The sequence below is a fragment of the Cricetulus griseus genome, chromosome 3, assembly GCF_003668045.3.
Source record: "Cricetulus griseus strain 17A/GY chromosome 3, alternate assembly CriGri-PICRH-1.0, whole genome shotgun sequence".
Taxonomy (NCBI): Eukaryota; Metazoa; Chordata; class Mammalia; order Rodentia; family Cricetidae; genus Cricetulus; species Cricetulus griseus.
Window position 1 is genome coordinate 98213233 of NC_048596.1, and position 25340 is coordinate 98238572.

At 49.1% G+C, this 25340-nt stretch overlaps 2 protein-coding genes across 7 annotated transcripts in view; one reads left to right on the forward strand and one right to left on the reverse strand.

The window, feature by feature from the left end:
- Positions 1–1531: 1531 nt before the first annotated feature.
- Atg16l2 (autophagy related 16 like 2) lies at positions 1532–14143 on the forward strand. Of its 4 annotated transcripts, none has more exons than XM_027407814.2 (18): positions 1532–1712; positions 3388–3487; positions 4675–4777; positions 6810–6883; positions 7014–7265; positions 7467–7532; positions 7800–7913; positions 9147–9209; positions 9774–9882; positions 10263–10368; positions 11185–11255; positions 11498–11569; positions 11678–11798; positions 12061–12166; positions 13043–13192; positions 13362–13409; positions 13500–13601; positions 13795–14143. In XM_027407814.2, exons 1-18 carry the CDS (start codon positions 1586–1588, stop codon positions 13880–13882), a joined length of 1872 nt encoding a protein of 623 aa, XP_027263615.1. In that variant the 5' UTR covers positions 1532–1585; the 3' UTR covers positions 13883–14143. The 4 variants fall into 4 exon arrangements, with proteins under 4 accessions (XP_027263615.1, XP_027263616.1, XP_035298235.1 ...); XM_035442344.1 differs by lacking the exons at positions 1532–1712; positions 3388–3487 and adding exons at positions 4906–5130; positions 5288–5372; XM_027407815.2 differs by lacking the exon at positions 9147–9209 and having other exon boundaries at positions 1533–1712.
- A 5572-nt stretch (positions 14144–19715) lies between these two features.
- The window catches only part of Fchsd2 (FCH and double SH3 domains 2), a 210325-nt gene continuing 204700 nt past the window's right edge, over positions 19716–25340 (reverse strand). For 2 of the 3 annotated variants that reach the window (XM_027407812.2, XM_035442346.1), the window contains exons 17-20: positions 24836–25056; positions 23668–23797; positions 23495–23577; positions 19716–21660 (exon numbers count right to left, since the gene is read on the reverse strand). In XM_027407812.2, coding sequence (XP_027263613.1) covers positions 21577–21660; positions 23495–23577; positions 23668–23797; positions 24836–25056 — 518 coding nt within the window. In that variant the 3' untranslated portion in view covers positions 19716–21576. The remainder of the gene's footprint in view (positions 21661–23494; positions 23578–23667; positions 23798–24835; positions 25057–25340) is intronic. The other variant, XM_035442345.1, reaches the window with a different exon arrangement.

Genomic DNA, 25340 nt, shown 5'->3' on the forward strand with positions numbered 1-25340 from the left:
TGCAGGCCTTCTGCCTCAGCCTCTCAAGTGCTAGGATTACAATTATGTGCTACCACATCTACCCTGTATTTTTGCTTGTTTGTTTGCTCAATTAAGGGACCATGGCTTACTAAGTTGATCAGGCTTATTTCCTAGGGATAGGCAGGGCTGCCTTCACTAACTGAGGACAGGGCCTGCTGAACCTTCCTTGGCATGTCACATTGTGAGATTGGGCCAGTGAATCTTTACTCTTCTCCTTTTTTTTTTTTTTTTTTCTTGAGACAGGGTCTTTCTGTGTAGCCCCGCTGTCCCGGAACTGGCTCTGTAGACCAGGCTGGCCTTGGACTCAGAGAGATCCGCCTGCCTCTGCCTCCCAAGTGCCAGAAGTAAAGGCATGCCCCATCACCAACTGCTCTCCTGTCATTTTTTTTTTTTTTTTACCCCAGCATGTATCTGCAGAATTCTGGATAGGTTCTTTGCTAGACAGTTTCATTACAGTTCTCTGTGAGCCCAGGATTCACTGTCAAGTTTACCCTCAAGAGATGCCTGTGCTCCACGTCCAAGACAGGAATCATGTAGGACCGGAGTCAGAATACCGGGTGGCTGGCTACCTCAGGTACTTACCGCATGTGGCCTCAGGCAATCAAGTCCTTTCTCTCCTCTGAGCCTGGGGTTTTCTAGCCTTCCTTTCTTCCCTCCTTCCCTTTTGAGTCAGGGTTTCTCTGTGTAACTGTCCTTGAACTGTAACAATCCTGTCCTGGAATTCGATTTGTACCTTGAACTCAGAGATCCATCTACCCCTGCCTTCTGAGTGCTGGAACTAAAGGTGTGCGCTGCCACCGCACAGCCAAACTGAGCTTTTTCTTAGAGTCCTAAATTTTGCTACCAAAGGGGTCTCTAAATCTTGCCCCTCCCACAAACGGTTCTGCCTCCAGTCCTTCCAGCCCTGAAGCCTCTGGACCTTGAACCCAGGCCCTCGCACAGGCTAAGCCAGATCCTTATCACTGGGCTACTCCCACCCCGGGCCTGCATTTTTATGTCATCAATCCTGATCATTTGATCTTTCTTGGGCTTAAGCCCTTTTTTCCCTCTCCCTTTGGCTAATGTTCTTGGTTGATCCCTCATAAACTCCACCCAACTGTCACCATCTGGCCACAGTGGGGCTCTTTTAGGCAGTCTCTTCTGTTAGACTGCTTGTGCCTGGTGACTGCCTGTCCCTGTACGGCCCGGGGTGGCAGAGTCTCCCCTCCCTGCTTCCGTGGCGGCGAAAAATATGCTCAGCATCTGACACTGGTCCAGCCGCAGCGACGTTAAGGAACGCGACCCCGAGGCCCCGCCCCGGACGCGCCCATAGGCGTCAGGGAGGCTGCTTACCCCGGGGACAGAAACGAGCTCCTTCGAGGTAGACGTTTTTTGGCCGGGCCGCAGCAGCACCTGCCTCAAGGCGCCCAGCTCGCCCCTCCCCCCGGACGCACTTGGTACCGCCCGGGGATTCCCCGCCGCTACCGCCTTGACGTCGAGGAGTCCCCGGGAAGCCCCGCCCCTCACCGCCCCGCCCGGCCCGCTCGGGCGCGAGCTGTGCGCGATCGCCGGGGACTGGGCGGCCATGGCGGGACCCGGTTCCCCTGGCGCTCCCTGCGCGCCCGCCGCCGTCTGGAAGCGCCACATCGTGCGGCAGCTGCGGCATCGGGACCGCACGCAGAAGGCACTCTTCCTGGAGCTAGTGCCGGCTTGTGAGTGCGTCGCCGGGGGGCTCAGGGATGTCGGCCTTTGGGGAGATGAGGCTCCCCGCCTGGGGAGAGGGCTTGTCCCGCCGCTCGGCTCGCGACTCGAGGGCAGAGGCGCTGTCTGCATTTCCCGGCCTTGCACCGGGAACCTGTTTACGCCCCTCTTCGTACTGACCAGGGTCCCTGCCTGCCGTTTCCAGGCCAGGCGCTGCTTAGCCCTCAAGACTCAGCTCTGCCTCCCTTGAGCATCCTAGGCACGAGCTCTGTCTCTCCGCGCTGGTTTTGAGCCTTTCCTCAGTGCGGGGCCTGGTCAGTCCGTTTTGTCTCCAAAGTTCAGGCAAGGAAGGCAGGCGTGGCTACAGCAGCCTAAGTGGCCGAAAGGAAGGAGCGAAACCTTGGTAGATTTTATTACTGATAAGTTATCCTGGCATAGGTGCCTAGCGGATCATAGTTCGAAGGGGACCCAGGCTTCTCTAGTGTGCTTGTTGTGCCAGTGGAAGTCAAGCCCTCATATGGTTATTTCTGGCCAGTTCGGTAAGGAGGGGGTGTGGCAGTTCAAGCCGAGATACATTGCATCTGTATTTACTGCCTCTGGTCAACCCTGACTGTATGTTTGGGCCTGAAAGTCTGACCACAGCCCCTACAGCTTCTTCACTGGGTACTAATTTTGATGCACTCACACAATCAAACTTGTTTTTCCTTGGAATTTTCCAGGGGCTGGCCTTTTCTTGGGGTTGTAACCTCTACCTCCAGGCAACCTTAGTTCTCCAACTGCTCTGATGGGCAGTGGGACTATTTGAGGGAGGGCCATCCTTAAGACTTCTATGGGGAGCTGCAAGTTTGGGGAACTAGAGACCCAGGTCTGTGGTATGGGTAATTCAACTCTTTGACCTCAGATTTCTCCCTGGTAAATGAAGCCTATTGTGACCTTGTCGCTGGGGGGGGGGGGGTGTGGGATGGGGGCCTGTGCCTTTAGCCTTGGGGTCTGGGGTAGAGTTTTGAGAATTAGGCCAGGCCCAGGAACCTCAGTCAGGTGACAGTGAGGGAAGGGAGATGAGGATCCTGGCCTGAATTTATCAACCCAGTCTGCCCTGGAACTGTTTTTTTAAAAAAAGCAGAAATGACTGGAAAGGGTTGTGGTGGTGGTAGTGGGGAAAGTAGTGTCCAAGGTCAAACCACTGAACCTGGGAAGATTTGTTAGATAATTGCCCAAGGACTTTCAGTATTGACCTGGGGGAAGCTACTGGGTGGAAGTGAGAATTACTTCATTGTAAACGTAGAGGCCTTGAAGGGGTAGTGACTTCCTGGAGGTAACTGGCAGGTGTTTTTTTTTTTTTTTGTTTGCTTCTTCATGCTCTGGATTCAGACTTTGCCTCTGGCAGAGATGAATTAATCTCCTTGCTTTCCTTCTGTCCTTTATCAAGTGTGACCTAGGCATCTCTGTTCCCAGCAGTGGTGGTCTTTCTGTCCTTGGGAGAGTAGATGGGCTCCTGGGTGATCCTGTGGGCCAAGGCTATGATGAGGCTTCACCAGGCAGATATCCCCAGGAAGGGGCTGAGCCTAGCCCAGGAGCTTCCCTATTCCCAAGATCCCTAGGTGTCTGAAGCCACCACCCCAGCCTGAGGTGATTTGGATATCAGGGGTCTGCTGGCAAGTGTCTAAGGCTCTCTTGCATCCCCAGATAACCATCTCCTAGAGAAGGCTGAACTTCTAGCCAAGTTCTCAGAGAAGTTGAAGTTAGAGCCAGATGATGTCGCCTCCACCCAGAATCAGGACTCCCGGTGAGTTTGTATGAGTGATCACAGAGGCTGCTTATGTCTGCCTCTTTGCTGTGCTCTTTGTTTTTGCAGTGCTCAGCCCTGGCACCTCATCAGGTTGTGGCTATTGGGGATGGGAGAGGGGACAGTAAACAGCCCCTGAGTCCTCTCTAAGCAGGCTGCCTGAAAAATCCTTTTCCCGACTCTTCTCTTTCTGCATTTGCCTCCTGTCCAATCCCGGAATCCTGTTTTCCCCTTCTGTGTCTTCTCTCCCCCCCCCCCCCCCCCAGAGCTACAGAAAGAAGAGGGAGTGAACACAAGAGCAGGGGATAAGTTGGAGACAATGATAAAGGATGTAGCTTAGGTAGGCTGAAAATGACCCTGAACCCCTGATTTCCTGCCTCTGGTCTGAGGGGTTGGGATTACTGGTGTGTGCCACCATACCATATCTGGCTCTCTTTTGTGTGTATATGTGCTATTTGTGTGTGCATCTGGAGGCCAAAGGTTAACATCGTATGTCTTCCTTAATTATGTTTCACCTTAGTTTTTGAGACAAAGTCTTTTACTACTATAGTGGGCTGATTCAACTTCCTTAGCTCTGGCAAAGTGTGCCAGGTTTTGTTTTGTTTTTGTTTTTTTCAAGACAGGGTTTCTCTGTAGCTCTGGAGGCTGTCCTGAAACTTGATCAGTAGACCAGGCTGATCTCGAACTCACAAGAGATCCGTCTGTTTCTGCCTCCCGAGTGCTGGGATTAAAGGTGTGTGCCACCACTGCCCAGCTGTGTGCCAGGTCTTTTTAATGTAGGTGCTGGTGCCCAAACTCAGGTCCTCATTCTTCTGAGGCAAGAGTGTACCAAGTGAGCTATCTTTCCAACCCTGAACTTTTTTTTTTTTTTTAAATAGGGTCTTGTTATGTAGCTCAGACTGGTCTTGATCTCAGAATACTGGTTTAGCCTCCTGAGTTCCAGGGAAGCAAGCATGTGCCATTGTGCTGGCAAGTGCTTCTTGAGTGTCACTGGCAAGCATGCAAAGTCTGGGCCATCCTAGAACAGGGGTCATAGACAGCTTATTTCTGAGACCTTGGTCTCTGATTGGCTTCCACCTTCCCCAAGAGCAAGCTAATGGCTCCTCAAGCCATTTATGGGGGCACTCTTAGGGAATACTTTTGTCACTGGGGTGAAAGGAGGGACCATGAATTGTTCTTATTGTCAGGGGGGAGTTCTCCGGGCCTGTCTCTGACCAGGTCTCATCACCAGCCTCTCTGAAGGTGAAGTGGCAGGAAGAGGAGCAGAGACTGCAACTGGTCTGTGGTGAGGTAAGCAGAGTGGGGTTTGAGAGTGTTGGGTAGGGAGAGACAGTCCACAGAAGCCAGCCAGGCAATCAGTGAGTGGTCCTGGCTGCGCTGCCTTAATCTGTCAATGCTCCACAACTTTATATTTGCAGAGGAGGAAATGGGGCTTAGAGATGTGGACCCTGGACTTGAACCTTTACCCACACAAGTTGACTGTCTGTGATTCTTCATTCATTCTTTCAACAACTATTTATTGACAATCCAAGGAACAGGGAGTGTGGCCCTAAACAAGACCTGGCCCTGTGGGTTTCCATGGAGACTGATGAGACAGTAATCACCTGTCATTATAGCATGCCTCCTCACCTGCCCAATACAAGGTGGGAGTGGGTTATGAAGACATTTGAGAGCCTCTCCCCAGAGTGCTGTGTGGTTGTAATTTGACAGTGGTGTGACATTATCACTTGGGGATTTGTGAATCAATCAGGATATCACAGTGTTTGTTTACAAGATCTCTTTCTTGCTACCCCTTTTCAGTCACACGAGAACATCTCTAATTCCTGGCAACCACTAATCTCTTTCTACCTCTATCTGCCATTTGAACTCTGAAAGAAAGTTATAGGTGAGCAAAGTGGAGGTAGTAATTGTCCTTCTCAGTACTGAAAATGATAGATGAGCTGGGGTGGCAGTGGTGGTGGCTCACGCCTTTAATCCCAGCACTTGGGGAGCAGAGGCGGGTGGATTTCTGAGAGTTTGAGGCCAGGCTCCAAAGCTACAGAGAAACCCTGCCTCAAAAAACCTAAAAAAAAAAAAAAAAAAAAAAAAAAAAAGGTAAATGGTAAATGTTATAATTGGCTTATGATGGAATGGGTGCTCCACCCTGACTATGCAGGGTCCTTCTCCAGGCCTCAAACATGGGGAATTATGTCAAGGTAGGTGAGCAGCCCTGGCTTGCTCCTCAGGCTCCGGGGAGAAAGCATTGAACAAGTTAAGAAGAAGAGCCCCCAGCTGCTGTCATTTCCTGCAACATTGGCATTCATGTCATACCGATAGGCACAACTTTACCCTTGGATCTGTTCTTCCTGGTATTTCAGCACCAAAGGGGAGGATGTGGCTACACCCCTGTGGTTCTTAGTTCTCAGCTGAAGGGATACAGAGACACCCTCATCTCACAGTACCAGGATCGAGGGTGGACAGTGCACTCCCAGTCTGGTGGGTTTTTTTTTTTGTTGTTGTTGTTGTTTTTTGTTTTTTGTTTTTTCCCCAGAGACAGGGTTTTTGTATAACTTTGTATCCTGTCCTGGACTGTCCTGGAACTTGCTCTGTAGACCAGGCTGGTCTTGAACTCATAGAGATCCATGTGTCTCTGCCCCCCTAGTGCTGGGATTAAAGGTATGCGCCATCACTGCCTGGCCCTGGTCTGTTCTTGTTCTTAGTCTTGTGTGCTTCACTTCTCTGGGGGCTGCCTGGGTAGACAGTGGTGGGGGGTGGTCTAGGAAGCCAGATGTTGGGAGATGGGAAATAAAACACACACCTCTTGCAGCCCTGAGTACACCAGTACTTTATATGGAGCATAATGTAGTTAGGGGGCCTGGGTTCAAATTGTGTAACTTTGGATAAGTCACCTAACCCCTGTCAGCACCCTCATCTGTAACATGAAAATGGTAGTGCTTCACTTTGATGTGAAGGAGATTGCAAGTTAGCTTAGGACAAGGCATGACACAAGTGCAAGCTAATAGTCTGTTACTATTTTAAGTTCCTGATAGTAATTCTGGGTTACCTTGTGACCAGGAAAGCGCTCCCCTGTCATTTTACAGGTAAGGAAATGGAGCAGATTCCTCCTGCCGCAAGGTCCCCGAGAAAATAAAGGACACACCTAGGACTGACACTTAGGGGTCAGACTCTAGAGCCCTGGGTTTGACAATTATCCCATGAAGCTGGTTTATACAAGATCCCAAACGTAATCTCAGCCTGGGTTTCCTTGTCAGGAACAGAGTAGCGGGGTGGTGGCCGGCTAGGTCCACCCTGGATAGGCTCCCATGCCACCTGTCCTCCCCAGATGGCCTACCAGGTGGTCAAGAAGAGCGCAGCTCTAGACACCCTGCAGTCACAGCTGGAGGAGCGGCAGGGCAGGTGAGATGAGGGTCGGGCGTGGTCTCTGTCCCAGGCAAGGGATGGGAAGGGCCTCTAGAATTTTCCCCTGGGTCTCCAGGCACCCCCTAGAGGTCTCTCGGGGCCATCGCCTGATGTTTCCGCCCTGCAGGCTGGAAGCCCTTCAGGCCTGCGTGGTACGGCTACAGGAGGCGCGGGCGCAGCAGTCCAGGCAGCTGGAGGAACGGCAGGCGGAAAACGCGGCGCAGAGAGAAGCCTACCAGGCACTGCTAGAACAAGCTGCGCACCAGGAGGCCGCACTGCGTAGGCTGCAGGAGGAGGCACGGGACCTGCTGGAGCGGCTTGTGCAGCGTAAAGCGCGTGCCGCCGCGGAGTGCAATCTGCGTAATGAGCGCAGAGAGAGGTGAAGGCTCTGGGCCACGCCCCATCAGAAATAGGCCACGCCTCCTGGACTTAGCCTGGTTGAGAGGATGTGGATGGGGGGGGGGGAGGCGGTGCAGGGGAGTTCGGTGCAGGGGAGTTCAGGGCCTTCACTGATCAGGTGGCTACTACTTCACCTGCAAAGCATCTCCTTAATCCTTTAGGATGCTTTTCTCTTTGCCAGGGCCAACCAAGCTCGGGTGTCCCAGGAGCTGAAGAGAGCTGCTAAGCGGACTGTGAGCATCAGCGAGTAAGAATGGGGAGGGGACAGGGATGACTCTGGTATTGGGGAGCTGCTCTAGGGTGTGTTCCTAGTCTTTCCGCACCACTCCTGCAGGCCTGCATGTGGCTACAGGTACACCTGGGTGCCTGTGTGTACAGGTCAGGTCCCTGGACAGGTGTAGAGAGACACGTGTGGTCATGGCTCTTAGGCGCTGGGGGTCACCTCTCCTTGTGTACCGTTGGGGCAGAGAGGGGTGGCCTTCTTTTATCTAATTGAGCTGCTTTTCTCTGCCAGGATTCCAAACACTCTAGAAGATGGGACCAGGGACAAGACTGTGACTCTAGCTCCTGGCGATACTCCTGAGTTCCTGGAGAGTGAGACTTGTGAGAAGTGGAAAAGGCCTTTCAGGTGAGCATCCAGCTCTTACCTGAGCTGGCTCCCACCCAGAAGGCTGCCCATGTCTTCTTCCACGACCCGGGCCAGCTTTTGGAGAGGCCTGTGTACAGCCCAGCACTGTTCTGACTTCAGTGCCCAGGAGGCAGGCAGAGTTACTCCATTCTCTACTTCCAAGAACCAGGGCTCTTAGGGTGAGCCACAAGACTTATGAAAGAGTGTCACTGGGAGAAAAGTGAACAAGACCCCAAGGCTCAGGTGTCCCAGGCTTGTGTGAGGACAGGCGTGTATGTGTGTGTCCACACAGGGACAGGAGCATGCATGCAAGGTTAGTGAGTACACTCAGTGTGAGCCTGTGTTAAAGTGTGTTCACACTTGAGCTATGATGGGAGTTTGAATCTTTGGGTGCCTCTCTGCTCACTCATATATGTATGGAGAGAGGAGAGAGAGAGAGAGAGAGAGAGGGAAGGAGGAAGGGAGGGAGGGAGGGAGAGTCTCATGTAGCCTAGGCTGGCCTCAAACTCAGTGTGTAGTGAAGGATAACGTGAAGGGATGATCTTCCTACTTTTTACTTCCAATATCTGGGATTATAGGCGTGTGTCAGCAAATCTGGCTTCTACTACATCTTGACCAGGCTACCATTGGGCTGCTACACCTTTTCCATTTGCTATCTTGAAGACTCTTTTCCAAAAGTATTTCCTTCAGGAACATATGTTCCTGGGACAGTGAATGAGCAAGAGCATCATGAAATACTGGTTCCCCAATTCTTGGCAGCCCTAATGGGTCCAGATGTCCCAGCATAAACATTTACTTGGGTGTTTTGGGGGCTGCTCAACAAGCTGGGGTTTCCCCACTCATCTTAGCCTTGCATTGTCTCAGCCTGGGAGCATCATTCTTTCTTAGCCTTCTCCACAGGCTGGGACTTGGTCTCTCAGGAGTTTTTGTTGGTGAGCAACTGGGGAATGAGACTCTTTGTGCCATCTTGGTGGAGACTTGGGGGGTGTTCAATGCCAAGGTCTTGCCTCCCTCCCTCCCTCCCTCCTTCCCTCCCTCCCTCCCTCTTTCCCTGGCCTTTCTGGGTTAGTCTATGTCATGCCTCTCCCATAGTTCTCAAATGAATCACATTCTAGGTCTTGCCTCAAGTGATCATGAGCTTCCTAAAGGTCCCTGGCAAAATATAAGGATCAGTGACTGCTGGTGGGACAACCATGGGCCAGGCTCTCAGTATGTCTCTCCATTCTGCCCCAGGTCTGCCTCGGCCACCTCTCTGACACTGTCCCGCTGTGTGGATGTGGTGAAGGGGCTGCTGGAGTAAGTGTGTGTGCACATGTGTGAAGGGATTGGCATCCCCTGAAAGGCTCCCTGAGCCTAGCCTTGGTCTGTCCATCCATATGATACCTGTCTGTATGTGCATCTTGTTGGGCCCCACAGGCAGGATCTGGGCGGATAGCTCAAGACCAACTCCTGATAACTATTTTCCAGGTTCGTAATACTCTGTCCTTATTCAGGGTCCTCATAGGGGACTAAGAGCTCCAGCCTGATGTTGATCAAGAATGCCCACTTAGTTGGGAAACAGGCTCAGAAATGTCTAAGATTTGTTCAGAGTTATTTAGCCTGGCAGTGGTAATGCTGCTACTGAAATCCCAGCCAGCCTTAACATTTCTTTGTATCTACTACTCTGTCTTGTGTCTGCTTGTCTCAGTGTACAGTGCCCTCACCTCCACAGGGGTCAGGCTGGGTTGTGGACCTCGCTCACTCTGCCTTGGGGAATGTGCTACCACCTGCCATGTCTGCTTCTTGTTGCTGCCTCAGGTGAGCTTAACGTCCCCATGTTGGCAGGTTTTGTTGAATGATTTTCTGCCCCCACCCCTGTAGCTTCAAGAAGAGGAGAGGTCACTCAGTTGGGGGTGCCCCTGAGCATCGGTACCAAAGCATCCCTGTGTGTGTATCTGCCCAGATTCCTACCCAGGCTCAGGATGTCTTGGTAAGGAAGGAGCTGGGCCTTGTGTTTGGGGTGTTAATGAGAATGTACAAGCATGGGCTAAGTGGGTTGGCAGAGCAAGGCTGGGCCTCAGCAGGAGGAGTTTGCTTGTAGCCTGTGGTGGGAGCCATACAGCATTTTATAGTATAGCAGAGACTGGAGAGAGTGAGACAGGAGGCAGACACCCAGCATGAGGCACAGGGCATCAGGGGCTCCAGGCATAAAGACCTGCTGGGGCCAAATTTGAAACTTAAGGTTTTCAGAGACACCCCCCCCACCCCCCGCCCCGTGGGAACTGCCAAGCCAGGAACAGGTGTGAAAATGCCTGTGAGTGGGCATGAAGAGGCATGCATGCCAACTCCCCCTTCCTCCCTTTTTAACAGGATGCCCATCTCTCTGAGGTCAATGCTGTTTGTTTTGGCCCCAACAGCAGCCTCCTGGCCACTGGAGGGGCTGACCGGCTCATCCATCTCTGGAATGTCGTGGGAGGTAAGAGTTCCTTCCTGAAAGTTAACTCAGCACTTTTTAGCAGACCCCATTCTCAGCTTGATCCTGGTTTGGCCCTGGTCTTAGACCTGTCCTCCCCTGTTCCCTGCTGGAATGATCCTACGATCAGTGGCTAGAGAACTCTGAGGGAGGAGGGATCCTGAGTTTGTGCTCTCAAGGGTTCAGACCTGCAGGATGGGGAGGGCCAAGCCCAAATGTCTGCTGCTGGAGGAGGTAGGGACGCCTGATCCATCCTGAAGGTGTATAGAGCCAAGTCTTGGGCAAGTCTGTAGGTCTACCAAACCACCTCTGTTTCATTTTTAGACAGGGTTTCATGATGTAGCCCTGGAACTTACTATGTAGACCAGACTGACCTCAAACAGAAACCTATGTACCTCTGCCTCCCAAATGCTGGCATTAACTGTATCAATGTGCCCAGAATAGCTACATCCTATTCTAGTGTCACTTAGACTCCAGAAATCATGAGGTGATCCACACCAACTCTCTACCTCATTTTAGGCTCTGTGCTCTGTAGGCAGAGGGACTCAGCACTGACTCTTGAAGGTTTCCTAGAAGTGGGTTCCCAGCTGGCCTGGGCTGCTGTGTGACCTAGGGACAGTCCCTCCTCTCTGGTCTTCTCTAGCATTGTGAACTGCCTGGTTCTCCTAGAGCTGTACAGCAGTTATAGGTGGTGCACTCTCCACACAGGCTCCAGGCCAGACCCAGCCATTTGGTCATCTACTTTCTGCTCGGTATCTGAGTTCCTCTATTTTGTAAGGCTAATCACCTCATTTACTATCCCTTCCCCTGTTCTTTTAGGTCGCCTGGAGGCCAACCAGACCCTCGAAGGAGCTGGTGGCAGCATCACCAGCATGGATTTTGACCCCTCGGTAAGGAGACTTTGTCCCAGTGGCATGGATGTCACCTCAGTCTCTACACAGGGCAGTGGGGCTCTGGGGCCTGAGAGCACATTGTGTGTATCTTAGAACCTGCCCTAGAGGAGCTGCCCTCACCTCTCTAGGCCATGGCTCTACCGGCCTCAGTGACAGGAATGCATTGAGGCAGTCTGTCCTGGCTTTCTGGCTTTAGGGTCAATGCCCCTGCCAGGCCCAGAACTTCTCCCTCTCTCTAGGGCTCCCAGGTTTTGGCAGGTACTTACAACCAGGCTGCCCAGCTCTGGAAGGTCGGGGAGACACAGTCCAAGGTGAGGCCTGGTTGGGGAGGCAGCCTAAGGGTTAAGGGTCATGCCTCAGGATTTGTAGAGTGGCTATTTTGGGGGCTTTGGCTTAATCTATGCTTTCTGTGGGGACAGGAAACACTGTCTGGACACAAGGACAAAGTGACAGCTGCCAAATTCAAGCTAACAAGGCACCAGGCAGTGACTGGGAGTCGAGACCGGACTGTGAAGGAATGGGACCTAGGCCGCGCCTACTGTGAGGCTCAGCTCACTTGCCCCAACTCCTAGTCCCTTACCTTACTCTGTAGCAGTGGCTCTGGGATTCATATCACTTGGGCTTCTCTGTCACTCACTGCTGCTCTCTTCCTGCTTTCTTGGTGACTGACCTTGGTCTTTAGAGGCAGGGTGAGCCCTGGGCTGGGAAGGCCAGTACCCTAGTCTTAGAAGGAGACCTTAGAGTCTCCGCACTTAGTGGCTGCTGCTGTCTCTTAGACTCTGGGCTCCTCATTACTCCACAGGTTCCAGGACCATCAATGTACTTTCCTACTGTAATGACGTGGTGTGTGGAGACCACATCATCATCAGTGGCCACAATGACCAGAAGATCCGGTTCTGGGACAGCAGGTGAGAGGCACAGGCTGTGGGTAGTAGAAGCTCCTGAGTTTTTGTTCCTTTCTCTGGCTGTGGCAGGAAGAGTTGTGGAACCTTGGGGAAGTGTGGCTGTGGGGCTGTGCCACCTTGTTAGTGGCTCTCAGTCAAGACTGAACTCTTTCCCAGGCCTCATAACCAATGTAGACAAGCACCTTTTCCATATTGTCACCATGTTGTAGTCAAAAAGCTGCAACAAAAGAATAGCTGCTTCTGGGCTGGAGAGATGGCTCAGAGGTTAAGAGCACTGGCTGCTCTCCCAGAGGTCCTGAATTCAATCCCCAACAACCACATGGTGGCTCACAACCATTCTCCTGGCCTGCAGGCATACATGCAGGCAGAACATAGTATACATAATAAAAATTAAAAAAAAGAATAATTGCTTCATAACATAATACACCTAGCATTAAGCATGAATGGCTGATCAAATCAGGGCTAGTGCTTTGCTGGTCTCTGCAGTCGCTCTTTTTTGAGAGTGCTCCTTTGCTGGGTTAATCAAGGGCTTTATGTCTGCTAGGAGAGTGCTACCAGCCCCTTATGTTCTTATTTTGAGACAGGGTCTCAAAGTTTTCTAGAACTTGTGATTCTCCTGCTTCAGCTGTGATTACAGGCCTGTGCACTGTTCCTCCCACGTGACCCAAGCCTTCTAAAGGCTCTAGCTCTCAGATCAGTCTCTCAATGGAAGAAGACAGCTGACTAGTGGGAAGGGATGGTAGTCCAATCAACCTCAGCCTCAGGCATCCAGGCTTGGGGTTCCTCTGGAATACATTAGCTGGGAAAACGGCCACATACAGCCTATCAGAAGTGTCCTAGGATGCCTCTTCCTCATCCTGCTCTGTCCCTATCCTCCAGGGGCCCCCACTGCATCCAGGTCATCCCTGTACAGGGCCGGGTTACCTCCCTGAGCCTCAGCCATGACCAGCTGCATCTGCTTAGCTGCTCCCGAGACAATACACTCAAGGTCATTGACCTGCGAATCAACAATATCCGACAGGTGTTCAGGTACTGGCCTGGGTCTGTTGAGCCTCTCTGTGCAAGGCCCTGGGGGGCACTCCCTGGTAGTTCCTCTAGCCTAGGACCTGCTGAAGTGCTGGCCTCTTCTCACATCTGGAGGAGAACTGGCACACTGGAAGCAGCCTGCATTCTAACTCCAGCCCTGTTCTGTCCTCAGGGCGGATGGCTTCAAGTGCAGCTCTGACTGGACCAAAGCTGTGTTCAGGTGTGTCTGGGAGGGTGCGTGTGTGCGTGCTTGCATGTGTGTGTCTTGTCTGTCTGCTGAACCCCTTGTGTTCTGCTGTGACCTGTACAGCCCTGACAGAAGCTATGCACTGGCAGGCTCCTCAGATGGAGCCCTGTACATCTGGGATGTGGACACTGGGAAACTGGAGAGCAGTCTACAGGGACCCCACTGGTGAGCAGATGCCCCCCCCCCAAAGCATTTGGGTCCATCATTGCCACAGTCCTGGGAGCCCGTTTTAGAGATGAGGAAATACTCTCGGGCTTAGTGAAGCTTCTCTAACTGCCTAGGTTGGATGTTGAGAGGCAGAGTCAGGCTGCTTGCCTGCTCCTGCTGCTCTCCTGAGGTCTGTCTCTTTTCTCTTCAGCGCTGCTGTCAATGCTGTGGCCTGGTGCTTCTCTGGAAACCATGTTGTGAGTGTGGACCAAGGCAGGAAGGTGGTGCTCTGGCACTAGAGGCACAGTTTCCCTGTGTGGATTGGAACACTCTTCTGAAGCCAGAAGCCAGAGAACAGCTGTCCTCTGATAGGACTCCGGCACTGTGGTGCAGCACGCCTTTAATCCCAGGACTCCAGAGCTGGGGTTTGGCTCAACTGTAACTTATGCAAGGGCCTGGCAGGACCTGGCCTGTTTGTTTAAAATCAAAGTGTGAGTTAGGGATTACAATTTTTTAAAATCTCTATTTGCTTATCTTCCTCAAAGAGGAAAAAACCTGTATCTGTGTCTTGCCTCTTTAAAGCATTTGTTAGTGGTTGGGGGTAGGGGTACACAGAGATTGGCTGTTGAGTCTAACAGTGGAATGGCATGAAGAAAGGCCCAAGCATGGGCAGTGAAGAGCAGCAGCTCTTGGGGGCTAGTGGGTGGTCTTTGTGGAAAGGGCCCTAATAAGCTAGTGACATCAGAAAGACCGGGACCCTGTCCTGGCCTGCAGTCCCATCTGGACGATAGGCTGCCTGCCTCCTGCCACTGTCTCCTCCTCAAAGCGCCAGTCTGGGGCTGCTGCGTCTGTCGGTGCTCCTCTCCAAAGGCCTTTACTCTAGTCTCGTCCTCACCAGAAGCAATCTCCTTAGCTGGTGTTACTGTTTTGGACATAGTCATGTTCTGTAACCCTGGCTAGTCAGGTACACATGTAATAGCTCAGGGTAGGCTCAGAACTTGAGGCAATGTAGCCTCAGCCTCAGTGCTGGGATGGCTGGCATTTACTGTCCCTCCCCTTAGCATCTACAGTGTCAGGGTCAGTGTGGTCAGCACTTTGGTGTCCTAACATTGTGTCTTTCTCTGCCTTCAGTGTCCTTGCCTTTTCCAATGGTAATTCAACTTGTCTTTTTTGGGGTCCCTTTATTGACAGCCTACCCTCACCTGCCAGTTGGGTAAGAGCCTCTCACTTCCAGTTTGCTTCCCTTCTTAAATCTGGGAGCAAGTGTAAGAGTAGGAACAGTATTCCCTGCATCCAGGCCTGGCTCAGAAGCCACAGGAAATGCTTCCTGAGTGGTCACATTCTCTCGATCAACAAGTCCAATAGTCAAAGGTTCCAGGAATGGGACATTTCCACAGTTCAAACTTTGCCCCAGTCTTGGCCCAGCTCTCAGTGGCCACTAGGGGTCACTAGTTGCCTGGTCAACCGAGGTTTGTTGTTTTGTTTTTTCTCCTGCCGTTCTCTTGGGAAAGACTAACTCTCTCAGTGGTCACCATTATTAAGGATCACCCAGGCCTCACCCTTGCTCTGCTCTCTGCAGCCTTTTTCTCCTAACCACTTGTGATGATGGATCATTTTGTTCAAAGGAGCAAAGTGAGGCTTGAAGGTTGTCATTCAAGCTAGCTACTACCCTAGCTGAGTTGTTCTGTATGACACCCTGCAGCCTTTTCTTTTGAAACATGGTCTATGTAGCTGAGTATGACCGTGAATGTATGATACTCTTGCCTGTGCCAACACCTCCCAAGTGCTGTCATTACAGATGTGTGCCCCCATCTCATATGGTGCTAGGAACTGATCCTTGGCTTTGTGTGGGTCAGGAAAGCCATCTGCCAACTACATCCTCAACCCATCCTTAATCCTTTTTCTTTGTTAAAAAAAATGTTTTAGGCGGGGCAGTGGTGGCACATACCTTTAATCCCCAGCAGTTGGGAGCAGAGACAGGTGGATCTCAGTGAGTTCCAGGCCAGCCTGATCTACAGAATGAGTTCCATAACAGGATCCAAAGCTACACAGAGAAACCCTGTCTCAAAAAACAAAACAAAACAAAAATTTTTATGTGTATGAATGTTTTGCCTGTATGTATGTAAGTGCACTCACTGTATATGTGTATGGTGCCCACACAGGTCAGATCTCGTTAAACTGAAGTTATGGAGGAGCTGTTATGTGGTTGGCTGGGAACTGAACCCAGGTACTCTGCATGAGCAGCAAGTGCTCTTAACCTCTGGATCATTTCTCTAGGCCGCCGTACCACAAAATCAAAATCTCAAGAGACAGGTTCCCAACTGGGTAGGGCTCCTCCACCAGGGGCACATAGAGCTGTTCCTAACCTGACTCTCCTGAGTGCTCTTCCATTGGGACTCTGAGCTGAAGGCTATATCTGTTGAAAAGGAGGCACATGCAGGGATACCAGGGTGAGTCCTGGAAGGCTGCTGCCAGCCACACCATCAGGGCCAAGTCCCTCCAGATGTTTTTGTCATACCTCAAGGAGAAGTGATCTCTATTTTGATGATCCTAAGAATTACCCAGGAAATGTAAGTCACTCCTGGCTGGTTACAGGGACCCTTCTGCCCCTCCTGCTCTCCTAAGGGAGTTCATGTGAATCCCTGAGGAAGAGCCAGGGCCAGCAAGGGAGAGACCTCTAGGGTCCCTACTAAAAACTGGAATGGCCTGTGCGTGGAGTGAGAACCAGAGAAGCGGTAGGAGGTTGCCTAAGGTCGCAGAACTATTTGAAAGGGATGCCTGCTTAGCTTGCACAAAACCCCTCATACATTCAACCTTCTGCACCACATAAAGCAGTACTGTATGTTATGCCTGGAATTCTAACACTTAGAGGGCAAGAGGATCAGAAATTCAAGGTCACCCTGAGTTGGAGGCAGGCCTGGGCTACATGAGATTCTGTTCAAAAAAAAAAAAAAAAAAAAAAAAGGAGCCAAAACAACAAAGTGGGTGAAGATTCTCTTTCTCTTTGGCAAAAACTGGACTCAGGTCCAGTGGAGGGACTGTCCTAGTCTTGTGGAAACCAGTTTAGCTGTTGCTCCCATTCCTCTCTGTGAATTTCAAGCAAGCCACAGTGGCTTCCAGGCTGTGTGTACTCCTCTATGGAACTTTCCTCGGGCTGATCAACAGGTGTGAGGATTGCTGCCTGAACTGCCTAGAACCTCACTGATCCTGACACCACAGGGATAAGAAACAAGTCCTGGTGTAGAGCTCCTGCTACCCCAGTCCTGGCCCAAGCCTGTTCTTAAGACTCTCCCACAGATGTAAGCCTCTGGAGTCTTGACACCAGGCAAGATTCAGACATACTCTGGGTACCGTGTCTACTGGAAGTATATCCACTAGTCACTATCTTCAGTTCATCTGCACATTACCTTATTTAGTTCTCCTGGATCTGAGGCAGTTTATATTCTCACTCCCAAGTTACAGTTGAGGGCTGAACTGAGATCATGGCAGGAATTATCCACAGCTCTTCACCCAGTTCACCCTGCCCCTTACTGGTGTGTTTGGCTCACAAGCCTGTGACACTTACTCACAGGTTCCTTTCAGGGAACTTTTTTTTTTTTTTTTTAAAGATTTTATTTATTATGTATACAGTCTTCTGCCTGCATGCCTAGCAGAGGGCACCAAATCTCATTCAAGGTGGTTGTGAGCCACCATGTGGTTTGCTGGGAAATGAATTCAGGACCTCTGGAAGAACAGTCAGTGTTCTTAAGCACTGAGCCATCTCTCCAGCCCCATTCAGGGGGCTTTTAAAAACACGTTTCCTGAATAGCACTCAGGAAAACACATGGAGAAGTCCAATGTTTTTTCTTGGCCACTGGGTCCAAAAGAAAATAGTCCAGGGACAAGACGCTCTGGTGTTCTCATTGGCTCCTCCTGCTTTAACAAAGCAAACCCAGCAAGAGTCCAGGAGGGAAACAAACTGGTTATGTCATGTTGCAGGATTTCAGGAAAATTTCAATTCTCCGTTTTCTGACATAAAAGTGACACATACATATACACACCAACTCACGATAAATGCAGAAGATTTAGTCAGCTAGATATTGTCAGAGGCTAGTCAAGAGGGAGTTGGGTAGTAATTAGAACCACATCCTAGAGCTGTGGCTGGGACTGGTGCAGCCCAGGAGTGGTATCATAATACTGAACATAATAATTGTCTCTCTGGGGATGAGTCCAGGCCTGAATTTATTTCCTTCCTTACTTTTCTTCCTTCCCCTTTCGCTGCATCTAGAATAATTTAACTGATCTAGCAGGAAGCTGGATAAGCCCACTGAAGTCACCTTCATTGCATTTTTTTAAAAAAGATTTTACTTATTATAAATACAGTGTTCTGTTTGCATGTATAATTTCAGGCCACAAGAGAGTACCAGATTTCATTACAGGTGGTTGCGAGCCACCATGTGGTTTCTGGGAACTGAACTCAGGACCTCTGGAAGAGCAGCCAGTGCTCTTCACCATTGAGCTATCTCTCCAGCCCCGTTTTTGTCTTATGAGACAGTGTTTCTTTGTATGGCCTTGGCTATCCTCGAAATAGATATATAGATCAGGCTGGTCTCAAACTCAAAGAGAGCTGCTTGCCTCTGCCTCCTGAGTGTTGGGATTAAAAGCGTGCACCACTAACACCCAGCTCATTGCATCCTTTTTAAAGGTGGGGTAATAGCTTGGGAGGGGAGGATGGAAAGATGTCCCATTAGGCAGTGGGCAGGGCTAAAGCCAGATAACAGCCTCCTACTGTGACTCTGACATATGAACCTGGGCTCAGAGAGGCAGGGCCCAGGTAATCAACAGTGAGTCTATGGTTTGGCGGCTTGATCAGTTCCTGTGACAAAGGAAGTCAACATGGATGGCACTGGGATAGGACAACTAGGTGAACTCTGACCTAAGATGAAGACCAGATCTCCAAGACTAAAGTCAGACTTGAAAGTGAGCTGTTTTCACTGCAGAAAATATGTCCTTACAGTCTTTTCCAGACTTAAAGCACTTCAAACCTTGTTCTTGTGGGTTACTGTGTGGCAAGGGAATGGAAGAGGACCCATCGCCCTGAAGACACTGAAGGTTGAGAGATGGTAGTGTAGGCAGTGTTTGTGTGCCTCTCTGTGTTGCATACTTTGTATCCTTCCGGGATCTAGGCTTCTCAGCTGTAGGACACAGGGTCAGTCTTTATGGCTGCCCCAAGTGGCTCAGCCAGGATTTAATGACCCATACCTGACTTCCAAATCCATGTTGTTCCACATGCTGGTGGTGGAAATGCAAATAAATAGATGCAATTCTTTTGGAGGCCAATTTGGCAAAAAAAAAAAAAAATCTAACAAATGTAAATATATACCCTTTCTGTCAAAATCTACATTTAGGAATTTGCCCAATATTTACATGGAACAAATTTATAAAGAAGTATACACAGTGATAGTAGCTTCAATTTCTTAGGAGCAAGTGGCTGGATACAACTTAAACGCTCTTCACAAAAGGAATGATTAGGTTATTACATAGCCAAACAATTGAATGACACAATGTGACTGGTGAGATGGCTCAGTGAGTAGGAGCTCCTGTTGCACACGCCTGACTATCTGAGTTCAATTCCCAGGACCCACAGGGAAGAAAGGCAGCACACAGTGACCTAGCTTCTATAAGATGGGTGGTCCAGGAGTACACAGCATAACAAAAACGGGAGACCTGTTTGGGCAAAGAGCTCAGAAAGCCATCTCTCAAAAACTGTCCTGATCCCCAAATATGTGCTGTGGCACAAGCACACTTACATATGATACGTATCATATATGTAACTTGTGAGCTCCTCCACACCCAGGCTGGGTTCTCAGTCCTTGGCTTGTGGTTGTTTGTAAGCCACAGGAGCTCATCTTGTAACTAGATCACCAGCATGGCTAGTAGTCCTGGCCTCAAATATATTACCTGTTTTTTTCCTCTTGCTAAAAAAGAACAGCATCAGGATCTTGTTGCCTGGGTGGACTCCCTTCCTGCTCTCTGCACAGGGGAAGTAGTTTAAGCAGGGCCCAGTAGTGTTTTTGTAAGAAGCATTTTCCCCTTTCCACTCTTTCTCAAAGCCTGATTAATCAACCATTATTTTTTTATTAGGACACTTGGAAAACTTAATTTCATTTTTTATTATTCAACATTTTATACATAATAAATACAAACTTTTTACAGCCACTGTAAAGAAAGCGCATCTGCACGGAGGCTTCCTCTGAGCCCTGACCTGTGCACGGTGATGCCGGGTTATGCAGCTTGGAGAGAAGGATTACTTTTTAAAAAGGAGGCATATTTTTTTACAACTTTGTTCCTTAAAATAAAATTAGCAGCTCTTCCAAAAAATATTTTAAAATATAACAAAAGAGTTCAAATAACTCTGAGGTTATGGGAAACTCAAATCAAGCACAATTTGGTTAGCTGAAGAGAATAAGAGACTGGGTGGCAGGAATTGCTCTATTATAAGCACTTTAAAGATCAGCAAATTTGAAAAATCTTAAAACACCCTTTTAACTTTTTAAACTTAAGAATAAGTTTGATAAACATAAAAAGACCTCAAATAGATCAACAGATAAAGAAATGCAAAAAACAAAAATCCAAATTCATGGAGAAGATTCATCAGAGCATCATTGCTAAAGTGGTCAATGACTGACAACCCCTTCAGCTCTGGTATCAGTCAAAAATCCCACGGGGACATGTGAGCATTTCAAGTTTTTAGAGATTCTCAGGAGAGATGGAAATTTCAAAACATTGTACAACCTTTAAATCTGTGAATTTCATTCCCCAACCAAGGTAAAGAGAATTGGCAAACATTACTTTGTTCCCTAGGTCAAGAAGACCTACAGTCCAGTGTGGGCAGCCCTTCAGGCCTGCTGCTGTGCCATAGGCAACGGCACATGGCTCTCCCACCACCTGAAGGTCTGGTCTCCTTGGTTTCACCTGTGTAGGTGTGCAGTCCTTTATCTGTTCCACAGAAAGCAGGTTTCCTCCAGGGCCCACAGGTTCTTCACCCCAGACAAATGTCAGGGCAGCAGGACCTGAAGCTGCACTTGCTGAAGGTGACAGCTGCTCTGCATTAATCACAACCTGATATCTGGGCCAGTACTCTGGCTTGGAGATAAAATAATACAAGGGCCTTCCCAGTAGAGGAGCTGCCCAGTGTAGGCCTGTGTCCTCAATGCAGCCAGACACTTGGGTTCAAAGGTCAGAAGGGCATACACTGTAAAAACCAAGAGGGAAAACACCCAAAAGACAAAAAGAACATTAAAGTGGCTCATTTCAGATCTGGAAGCTCCACTTCTGCTTCTGCCATAACCTCCCTCTACTAGTCTAGGTAATGGGCAAGACGTGGCCTCAGCCCCTTCAGGTTAGCCCACTAATACTAAATGAATGGCATAAATATTAATACAAAGGACACTGTTATTTTAATCTGTTAGTTGTGGAAGAGATGTGCATTAATGCAATTGGCGCTAAGCTTAGGCAGTCAGTCCACTTTCTTCCCAGTAAGGTTGCATCTTCAGTATGGGAATGAAGCTCAGGGAGGAGCCAGCCTCTCCTGGATCCTTCTTGCTTCCTTATATAGGGAACATAATCTGATTAATACTTAATCAGAAGAGCAAAATCCACTTAAGAAACATGAGATCTTTGCCACAGCCTTGTGACCACAGTAATATACTGTACAAGCGCACACGATCAGTAATTCTGGGCCTGGCCTTGAGTCTCATATAAAAATGGGCCACCATAAGGCATGAGAGCTGCTCCCATCTGCTTCTAGGACCCGCTATGGTTTGTGCTATGGTAGAAGAGATGACATAGAAAATGACAACAAAAAAAGGCACAATCAGGCCAACCAGTCACATAGAATCCTCCTTAGTTTTGCTCTGTTCCAGAGTCATCATCATGCAAAGGTGCCTAAAAACGACTGGCCAAACTCCAAGCCCGGCCTTGATTGTAGCAATAACGGAAAATAAACCCACTGTCACACCAGTGTGATCTCCACATCCTCCATTTTCTCAGCTGGCCGTCGGTGGTTCTGTGTGGGTGGTGGGGGTGCCGCTCGAACCTGAGCGGGAGACAGTTATAGGATTGTCAGTCAGCTTCCTGACTCAGAACCCGCCACATGGAAAGCTCTAATGCCCCTCTTTAGAGACAGTGACAGCCGGGGGTCTGGGACATGCTCCCAGCTTTCCATGTGCTACCTACCCTGAAAAGCAGGCACTGTTCTGCATGAAATGTAACATCAGACTGCTTGTTAGGCTGGATGTCCTAAGGCACACAAGCTTCGATAGCCCTAAAACCCCTCTCCAAAGCAAAGGCCTGGAGGTAGCAAAAAGAAGACACAGTGTAGAGAGTGGAACTGCTCACTATGTCTCTGAGGATAGCCACAGGTAGGGAGGCTGGGAAGATGGGCTGGGGCAAGTAGTAAAGGGCTTTACAGTAAGAAACCTAGATAGCCAAGCATGGTGGTGCATGCTTGTAATCTTAGCATGCAGGAAGTAGAGGCAGGAGAATTGCAGAAAGATGGAGGTCAGTCTGGGCATACCATGAGATTTTGTCTCATACCAAACCAAAAAACATGGGGTTGGGAATGTAGCCTAGTGGAAGAGTGTTTTAGCAGGCTCAAGGCCCTGGGTTCAATCCCAACACTGAAAATAGTTGAAGAAAGAAAAGAAACAAGAAACTTGGGTTTTATATGTAGACAGAGGTTTTGGTTAGTTTTAAGAAGTGCCAGATCTGGATGGGAAAACATGACTCAACAGCTTGAGAAGAGACTGTAGGTAGGCATGTATACTTTGAAGATGATGTAGGACATATCCTGGTCATCTGGATGAGTGCTGATGTCAACCTGAACAGTACAGAGCATCAGAAGGTTCTGAGAGTAAACCCAGCTGGTTTACTCTGGTAAGTGTCTGTGTTGAGGGATAGGAGACTGGGACCCATAAGGCAGCAGGAATGATTCCAAGACTTGGAGGGAGTGACTTCCACTCACCTACACAGGCAAGATGGAGAGAGAACATGTCCAGAAGAGAAGAGATTTAACTCCATTTTGCTGAGTTTGTGGGTCTGGTGCATCTAAGCTGTGATCCCACAAGCCAAAGTTCAGGAGAAAGACATGAATGAGGGAGCTGTTGGTATGGAACCTTGGCTGTCTTGGAACTTGATCTGTAGACCAGGTTGGCCCCAAACTCAGAGATTCACCTGCTTCTGCCTCTCTACTTGGACAAAAGGTGTGCACCACTACAGCTCGGTTGAAAAATGGGTTCTTAATAAATGTATGGTAAGAAATTGTTTCACTTCACAATTGTGTTATGTTTGTATTTAAGCACTGCATGGCTACCCTCTTTGATCGCCCCTGGCTCAGTGAGTAATGTTCCAATGTAGACTAGATCCATTATTTTATAGCCTTCCTTTCAAGAAAAAATGATTTTTATTTTATGTGTCTGAGTGTTTGCTTAAATGCATATATTTGTACCATGTGCCTCCCTGGTAACTGAGAAGGCTGGAAAAGGGCACTGGACTTTCTGGAACTGGAGTTTCAGATAGTTGTGAGCCACCATGTATGTTGGTGCTGGGAACCAAACTCAGGCCCTCTGCAGTAGAGGTGAGTGCTCTTAACTGCTAAGCCATCTGGCCTGGTATTTGCTATATACATCAGACTATCCTAGAACTAACAAAGATCCACCTGACTTTGCCTCCTGAGTGCTGGGATTAAAGGCATGCACCACTACATCCAGCTTATTTTATAGCCTCTTTCCAATAGCTTTTACTTCTCCAAACTATTGCATGGCAGATTGGTAACAACAGGGACCATGGGGGTGGTGTGTGTGTGTGTGAATTTCTCACTTTCAATTTGGAAGAACTATGCACTCTACAACCCTTTAAAATAGGAGACTTACAGGCCGCAGCTTGCCATATGAGGTGTCGAGAGTCTGCCTTGATGCTTGTGAGAACCCTGGTGATTCAGCATGAAGGCTGTTTTCTGAGGGAGAGAACCCAAGAGGTTGATAACTGAACAGTAAAGATACTAGTGTAGACGTGAGTGCTGTGGGCATGTGCTCAGGATGCTTACCATTGGCTGAAGGAGACCGGGGGAAGAACTGGGAGCACCTCTTATCTGGACTGGGATACGGGCTGCTGGGAGGCTGGTCATACAGCGGCAGTGGAGGCAGGGATGTGTGCAGCTTGGGTGATGGAGAGATCTGTAATAAAGGAGGCACAGTTACTAGATGCTCTCCTCAGGAAGAAGAGCTTGGCTGCTTCACTGCTCAGTATGCCTTCCCTTTCTCTGAAGCTAAGTTATAATTGTTAATACTTGTCAGCCTCATAGAAGCAAATGGGCATACAATAAACTCTGAAGCTTCAACTTTGTATTGCACTTAACACTTCCCTCTCAGATTTCATTATTCCATTGATTCTAGTTTATGTTAAACAGTTGCCAAGTCAAACCATTCTCTGGGGTTCTTCCATTAGGCAATTCAGTTAAACTTGTGAAGAACAAATGGGGGACAGATGGTGTCTGTGTGTGAAGATAAAAATCATTGGTTGAGTTTCTGACTGACTTCCCTAGGTTTTCTACATGTCAGACTAAGCAGTCATGGTCACATGCCTTACCCTTCTATCTGCCAGGCCTGCTGGAACAGATCTCTAAAGAGGACAAATCAAACTGACAATTTCCTGTAAAATAACACTTAGCTGTTGTGAAGGAAACTGAGCCCCTTAGAGCTCTGGTAGAACCTGGGAGAGAGAGGGGTCTCATGAAGTAGAAGGGCCAGCTAAGGGCCATACTACGGAAGCTAGCTGGAGACAACACATTTCCTCCCTGGCTTCTTTCTCTCCAGCAAAATCATCGGTTTTGTTTTGTTTGTTGGTTTGTTTGTTTGTTTTGTTTTTCAAGACAGGGTTTCTCTGTGGCTTTGGAGTCTGTCCTAGAACTCACTCTGTAGACCAGGCTGGCTTCGAACTCATAGAGATCCGCCTGCCTCTGCCTCCTGGGTTCTGGGATTAAAGGCGTGTGCCACCACTGCCTGGCAGCAAAATCATTTTCTAAATGTCATATGAAATTTAGTATTTTAATGAATTCAGAGAAAACAATTTGGGAAAGAGAATGGAATGTAAGATGGTAATTTTCTACAAAGTCCTAACAAGCCTCTAGTTTTTCAAATTCAGTTGTGCAGACATCAGGCTATTAAGGAACAGAATGAAGGAGAGGTTTATCTTTCTTTCTCCCTCTCACATACCTGGATCTCTCTTGTCCCAGGAGTGTCTCCATTCTCTGAGGCTGAGAGTTCTTCCACTAGCACCGATGGGAAAACGCCAATTCGCCCATTGAACTCCCCTTCCCAGAAGCCATCGTCATCCTGGTTTTCTTTGTTCACGATACGGATAATTGCTCCCTCAGGAAAGGACAACTCATCATCTGTCTGGCCCTCATAATCATAAAGTGCTTTCACAAAACAGACTGGAAGCAAGAGAAAGATGAACTGTAAGAACATACAAATGTACTGCTTTGCCCTAGACTTTAAGACAAGGTCTTCTCTATAGCCCAGGCTGGCCTCAAACTTGCAACACACTCTCAGTTACTAGAATAACAGGTGTACACACACCATGTCTAGCCACCTGGACTGATTTCACAGCCTCTCTTTTGCTCCGTGACAACTACTGAGCATCATACAAGACAAGATTAAGTTTTAAGATTTTACTCACTGAAAGTAACTGTAAGCTTCTACTAAACAGGACTAGTGC

Excerpts from the sequence above, each read along its gene's own strand:
- Atg16l2 (XM_027407814.2), top strand. The coding sequence starts at position 1,586 with ATGGCGGGACCCGGTTCCCCTGGCGCTCCCTGCGCGCCCGCCGCCGTC. Across the intron at positions 9,210-9,773 it reads GTGGTGAAGGGGCTGCTGGA|CTTCAAGAAGAGGAGAGGTC; the intron begins GTAAGTGTGTGT and ends CCACCCCTGTAG. Across the intron at positions 9,883-10,262 it reads CCCAGGCTCAGGATGTCTTG|GATGCCCATCTCTCTGAGGT; the intron begins GTAAGGAAGGAG and ends CCTTTTTAACAG.